General features: G+C 33.2%; 1 protein-coding gene across 1 annotated transcript; it reads right to left on the bottom strand.

Annotated features, from left to right (window-relative positions):
• On the bottom strand, window positions 1–7,184 carry LOC114190502 (nuclear transcription factor Y subunit B-1-like). The gene is made up of 7 exons (XM_028079414.1): window positions 7,037–7,184; window positions 6,628–6,855; window positions 6,275–6,404; window positions 5,784–5,789; window positions 5,597–5,677; window positions 5,436–5,474; window positions 1–430 (listed from the first exon to the last, which is right to left on the bottom strand). Exons 2-7 carry the CDS (start codon window positions 6,843–6,845, stop codon window positions 383–385), a joined length of 522 nt encoding a protein of 173 aa, XP_027935215.1. The 5' UTR covers window positions 6,846–6,855; window positions 7,037–7,184; the 3' UTR covers window positions 1–382.

Here is a 7,184-nt window from a genome sequence, read left to right as displayed (position 1 = left end):
TTTTAGCAAGTGAACATTTTCTTAAAATTGTAAAGGAAAAAAGACTCCAACTATTTACCTAAACTAAATAAAATAACAACTGGAGTGTCTGCAAACATTACATAATCTCAAGAAAACTCTTGAACAGATGCTTCTGACCATGACAAGTTACATGGTGAATCACATGCATAACCCCAACACACGTCTTTCTTTCCCTTCAATTGGTCATGCAGCTAAATATGACATGTGTTAATAAATATCTACTTTAGTGACGTAACAAAACTCTGACATTCAAACCTTCTACACAATAACCTACTTTTTAATCATTACATCATTGTTTCCACCCCATGTCAAGCGTACAAGCATTCAAGTCAAATAAAAAAGATGTGCGGAAACATCTACACTATTCATGGCTTTGCATCGAAGGTATAACCAGATGTTGTGGTTGCACCTGAAAATCCCAACAGGTTTGAAAATTGTCAAACATTTTAATATAGAAGCAGGTAGAGCAGATGTCAACAACTGATAGCAAAGAAATCACACTTCGTACACTTGAACAAGTATTTGAATTCCTCTTAAACGTTAAAAACACCATGATCGACAAAACAAGTCACATTGGTATGGAAATCCAGGTTTATCTGTTTGTGGATGTATCTTTAGAGGAAGTACACGAGCATGCTAGAAGAGTCAGTTTCAGAATACTCTTTGGTTGAAATGTGATTCAACCTTGATCTATAAAGTTTTCTTTCATCAAAAGATTGTACCATGATTTATTAGAGATCGTCGGAAGAAATGCAAAGTTTTATAGAGATATGGATTTTAAGATATCACATATAATTTACTACAAGAAGGCAATCATTGTGTAAAAAAAAAAAAAAATTGTACCGATAAATTGACAAGTTTAAACCTGTCCTCTAGATAAGTATTTAAATGGTATATGGTTATGCCAACTTCTATGGTTATGCCAACCTGTCCTGTTTTTTGTTTGTGGGTTTCCCCATTAGTTTTTTTGTATCTTTCATTTTATTTTTAATGAAATTTTTATGTGATGGTAAATGATAAATGTGTTTGGAGTATCAATCAAACTGAGATATCTAGAATCATAGTAATGTCTAATAGTGATGTCTAATATGAACCTTTTATTAAAAAACAAGTCACTTTTGATCTCCAAAGAAAGACGACTCTAGGGATTAAGCATGCAAATAGAAAAATACAAAATACTGAGCTATCTATTCTTGCCGTTATAAATTATATTTTGGCGTGTGTAGATAACTATAGACTGTAGCTAAAGACAATATTAAGACAAGGATTCAGGTAGTTCCCAAGTTATTTCCAATTTAGCGATCGAAATACCAATGCCTAGTATTTAGTGGTGAAAGGCTAACTATGTCTTGGCACTATGTTTGAACGTGAGACAACTTTAAAAAAGGAATTTCTTCATGGAACCTATATTTTCTTCCTGCATCTCATACTTTCTAAAGTTCCAACTGTACTTGCCGAAACTAATGAAAAAGGATAGTGCATGATTTTTTTCATCTTTTAATTATAGTTTTGGATTAGAAATTCCAAATGCACTTGCTGAAACTAATGAAAAAGGACAGTGCATGATTTTTTTTTCATCTTTTAATTATAGGTTTGGATTGTACAATTCTAATGCAAATTTATATTTAAAATTGTACAATCCATAATACAAATTTGGAAGACAATTCGGAATACAAATTACATTTCGAATTGTACAATCCATAATGCATATATATTATGAATTGTACAATCCGTATGACAAATTTGAAAAGCAATCAAAATGCAAAATATATTCCAGATTATATATTCCATAATATAAATTTCTATTCCAGATTGTAAAACCCGTAATGTAAATTTACATTCCAAATTATTCAATCCATAATACAAATTAGGAAAACAACATTGGGTACAAATTTCTTTTAACAAAGGATAACTAAGTCATTTCACTCAAACTATGGAGGATATAGAAAAAAATCCCCCTTAGAAAAGTACCATCTTATCATAACCTTATTTTGTACTATCCATAATGCAAATTTGAAAGACAATTCAGAATACAAATTATATTTCGAACTTTACAACCCGTAATGCAAATCTAGATTCTGAATTGTACGATCTGTAATGCAAATGTGAAAAACAGTAAAAATGCAAAATATATTCCAATTATATTCCATAATATAAATTTCCGTTCCAGATTGTAAACCTCGTAATGCAAATTTACATTCCAAATTATCTAATCCATAATACAAATTAGAAAAGTAACATTGGATACAAAAAAATTTTAACAGAGGATAACAAAATCATTTCACTCAAACTATTGGGGATATAGAAAAAAATCCCCCTTTAGAAAAGTACCATAACAAAATCATTTCACTCAAACTATTGGGATATAGAAAAAAATCCCCCTTTAGAAAAGTACCATCTTATTTTGTCAGAGACCCCAATATGAGCCCATCCCATATTTTATTTACATAATGGTCTAAAGAATTATATTTTTCTACATCTTACACAGTACCTGCCAGCTTAGGACAGTCATCATTCAACCCGGTAACTAACTTGTAGTGAACAGATCTAGGGATTTTTGCTGAGGATGGAGGGAGTAATCATGTGCCTAGAACTTCACTATCATGTACGATGAGGAGAAACAATGACTAATAGAGAGGGGAGAAGATTGGAAAAGATACAGAACGAGGAAATTAAAAGAGAGGGAGAATAAAAGAGCTCAATGACAATCAATTCTAAATCATAAGTTTTTAAATCAAAGCACATAGTAACAGCTAAGAAATCCACTTGCTAAATAGAAAGCTATAATTAAATGGAGCTCTCAAATCCCTAAAAAAACTCAGTTAACTGCACATTTTTTCTGTGTGTGAATCAAGAGTATTCCACAGCGGACCAATTCCTTTCTAGACAAAAAGAAAAATCACTAAGTGGATAAAATTTCTCAACAAATATTTTTTTTTTCTCATGCACAACCAACAATAACATATTAAGGACCCACCTCCCTACCCACTGTGCTGGGAATTATTAGTACCAAAATAACCAAGCTTATAATCCTAATGTTCCTTTAGCATACACCATTTGTCCTACTTCATCTTGTTACCTTGAAAAGGCTTAATATAATTTCAAGCAAATTGCCTAGAGAGAAATCAGTCATTCTAGGTAACAGACTCTGCAAACCTAGGATTTAAATTTTAATTCACCGAAAAAATAAATTGCAATATCATCACTAACATTAGTCTGAAATAAGATTTGCTAGTTTCAACAAAATGCCGAAAATGTTTTTACTCAACAATGTTATTAGAGTCAGGTTAAAGCCTATCTTAGCAAGATTTTTTGGACATTCTGTTCTACTCACTATTTCGAGCCATTATCGAACCACCCATTAATTTCTAGTCCCACGCACAAGATGTATATACCTCGACTTGAGAGGATTTGTTGAAAGTCCCACATCCACTAGAGATAAGGTAATTTCATAATATATAAGTGGGGTGCAAACCTCACCTTACAAGCCAATTTTGTGGGGTTGAATTAGGTTTAAAGTCCAATTCCAACAACAATTACTAAAATGCAGTATGGTGACAAATATGGTAAACATTTGCCAGAAGAATGTATATTAAAGGTTCTTGAAAATGAATTTAATTAAACGTCACAATTGAAACGAAACTTTCATCATAACACCATTTTAGAGGACTAAAAGCAAGCAACAACAGTGTAGTATCCCAAAGTAGTTGAAGTCTTGAAGGCTAAGGAAATTATCATTGTACAATCTTGCACATTTTTTTCTTCTCTGGGCTAGAAGTTTTCATACAAGAGAAGAGGGATTACACAACTAGAGAATGGATAAGGTGTTGTCTTGAACGAAAAAATATGTTTCCACGAACCTAAAGTTGCCTCAATATAGAAGAAATGGAATCACTTTGAGACAAAAATGGAAAATAAAAAATGTAACTCCTTTTAAAAGAACAAGAGCAGAACACATAAGAATTCTTCATAGCTTTTTGCACCTTTCCAAGTTTAAGGGCGAAGGCACACACTCAAAAACATTGTATTCCTAATATACTGACATTAGTAATTGAAAAGGTTAATAATTTTGATGAAATGAAATTTGAGTATAGTCTTTATCCAGTTTAAGAAGACTTTATAAGGAAACAGGTACAAGAATGGATGAAACAAACGCCAGAGACAAAAAAATTATCCACCAAGAGACAGATTGAGACACTTTTGTTTTATGAACTATTCAAAGAAGTTTTTTTATTCACGGGGGTTGTCAACTGGTGGGAAAAGGGATCCAAAACTAAACAAACCAATGAACACAAACCTGTTGGAATGAACCTCTCAATGGCTAGACAGCTTAATTAGAGTACCAATTTCAAAATCAATAAAATGTTCTGAGATGTGAAACCTCTCTCCATTAATCTTCAAATTGTGTGTGCTTTTCCAAAGCAACAAGTTTCCAACAAAATTCTAACTCAATTTAGACGTGTTAAAAGCTCCCTCAAAATTATATGTTTCGAAAGGACAACCTAATCTTTATGCTTGAGACACCAAGTATTCATGGAATAAAACTAAAAATTTCAAATATATTGACCAGATATAAATGCAAAGCTCACAAGCTTAACATAAAAAATAAGTTAATGAAAATTATCATCTCAAAGCTAAGAACAGCTATTGCACAAGCAACAAAGGGAAAATATCAAATTTACTGCCACTGAACTTTGCTTGTAAATATCAGTCCTCCCTCCACTTACAAGAAATTGGAATCAATACAACAAACAAGGGTAGAGGTTATGATACACTAACACTTCAATTTGTTTCACATATCCATATTTGATACCGATATTTTCAGATACTTCACCAATATGTATTGATAAAGTGTACAAACTTTTAAAGTGTCTCGTTAAAAACCAATACAACTGCATCTAACACATAGGCATAAGCATGTATGATATATAGAAACAAACAAAAAATTGTCCTGATGAATAAAAGGTGGAAATCGTTCTCTATATGAATGATTTCAAAGAAGAGATGAGATGGATATATTGTTCCTATATGTAAATAATTGAAAGTAAATTATAATGACAATAAGATACAATTTTGTTGCTTTTAGTAAAGTCTAAGAAGTATGTTTTTAATTTGAATATGTAGAATAACAATTATATATTTATTATTTTATGAATTTTTATATATTTCTAAACGTGTATCTCATGCATATAATATCCTATATATTTTTAAAATAATTGTATTGCCGTACTGTATATCTGCATCATAGGGTGGAGGGTATTCAGAACATAAAAAGCCTACTACAATATTCAAGTTTGCTCTTCTTCTAATAAGAACGTGCCTATTTTTCTATCTCCATAATTGGGCATGCAAGTGCTTGCTAAATAAATGAGCATTCATGCATTCAAGAGAGAAGGAGAAAGAAAGAATATTACCTGCAAACTAATATAGTTCAGTGAACCCTGATGAACAAGCTGCCATATACATTTAACCAAAAACACGCAATGAACCAAATCATTTTTCCTTAGAGAAAATATCACAAGACTAATAATTGTTAAACTAAAAACAAAATTCCAAAACGGTTATGCAACCACACCTGAGAATTTTGACCTGCAAGGCCAACTTGATCTGGTCTACCAGATCCATCACCACCTCTAGCAGATCCTTTGGTGTCACCCTATAAGAATTTGTGTCCCCAAACATTAACATTTCCATTGGCAAAAATAGTCCAAGATAAATTACAAATAACACAATTAAACCAAGAGGAGGGCTGACTAACTAACCTCCGCCTGTGATATTGCGCACATTCCAAAGTCACCACCAAATAAAAAGGAAAAGGAAAAAGTCAGTTAATTACAGTGTCATAAGCAACATTATCAAAGCATCATCATTTAAATGAAGGGGATGGAAGAGAACTTTATGAATTTTTTCCTTGAAAAGTTTCCCCATGCACCTGGCTCATCCAACCATCCACAGTTCAAGATGGAAAGGGAAATGAAAACTGGGATGAATAATTCATATTCTACACTTGCATTAGACAACAATTTAATAAACGAGTCCAATTGTCTCCTGAAGTTTTAATACTGTGCGTGTGTGTATATATCCCAGTGTCCTATTTGTATATCAACTCAGAATAAAAAACAAAAAAGACAGAATTTTTATATATATGAACAAAGAATTTATTAAGATAGAAAGAGCAGACACTGCAAACCGATAAGTAAAGAACCCTCAAACACTATACCAAGAAAGACTAAAAAAGAAAAAGAAAAAATACCTCTCTGTACCTTGCCAGGTACACCTTAAGCGGTTCTATGTAGTCTTCAAAACCCAAAGTGGCCATTGCCCATAACAAATCGTCTCCATTGATAGTCTTTCTCTTCTCTTTCTGACATTTGTCACTCGCCCTGCACGTAATTCAGTAACCAAAAATCCTCAGAAACCCCCAAATGCCAAAAAAGACAAAAAAAAAAAAAAAAAAACTGAAAACAAATCATTCTGAGCTACAAATGTTTGATATATAATGTTTAACCAAACATTCTCAGAAACCCCAGTTACCAAACCAAAATAAAAAATAAATAAATAAAAACCGTGAACTCAAACTTTTGTTATATATAGTTGCGAACTAACTCGCTGGTAATGAAGCTGATGAACTCAGAAACACATTCTTGCATGGTATCTTTGGCGTCTTTAGCAATCTTGCCGTTGGGAGGAAGACCCTTCTTCATGATGCGGCTGATATTGGCAATAGGAAGAAAGCGGTCTTGTTCCCTCGCACCAGACGAAGAACCGCGCGGGCTCTGCTCGCCCCCACTCTCGTGACTCGGGCTGGCTGGCGCATCCGACATCTCACAAACCCTACAAAACGCAACGACTCAACAGCGAAACAATGAGAAAGGAAGAAGAAAAAATTCAGAGTCTGTTTATAGACATGGATGAATGTGCGTGTGGGAAAGGAGAGGGAATGGATTGATTGGTGATGAGATCCAAGATGTGACATGGGTGGACGATGTTTAACAGAGCGAAGTTAAATTATTACCGGTGTGGGAGTGAGAGAGGAAGGAGGAGAATGGAAAATGGTGGTGGTTTTTGTATTTGGCGCGAGAAGGAGAGCGATGATTGGTGGAATCGGGTTACAAAAACAAATTTATGCAGACAATAAGACACAGAACAAAGACGATACTCAA

Source organism: Vigna unguiculata, chromosome 7 (assembly GCF_004118075.2).
Source record: "Vigna unguiculata cultivar IT97K-499-35 chromosome 7, ASM411807v1, whole genome shotgun sequence".
Classification (NCBI taxonomy): Eukaryota; Viridiplantae; Streptophyta; class Magnoliopsida; order Fabales; family Fabaceae; genus Vigna; species Vigna unguiculata.
This window is presented reverse-complemented; position numbering and strand designations above follow the sequence as displayed.

What these genes read in the sequence shown, in the direction of transcription:
- LOC114190502 (XM_028079414.1), bottom strand. Translation starts at nt 6,845, where the DNA reads ATGTCGGATGCGCCAGCCAGCCCGAGTCACGAGAGTGGGGGCGAGCAG. An exon ending in TTGCAGGTCAAAATTCTCAG is followed by an intron (nt 5,475 to 5,596) that starts GTGTGGTTGCAT and finishes TGTATATGGCAG; the next exon opens with CTTGTTCATCAGGGTTCACT. An exon ending in TGAACTATATTAGTTTGCAG is followed by an intron (nt 431 to 5,435) that starts GTAATATTCTTT and finishes TGGGATTTTCAG; the next exon opens with GTGCAACCACAACATCTGGT.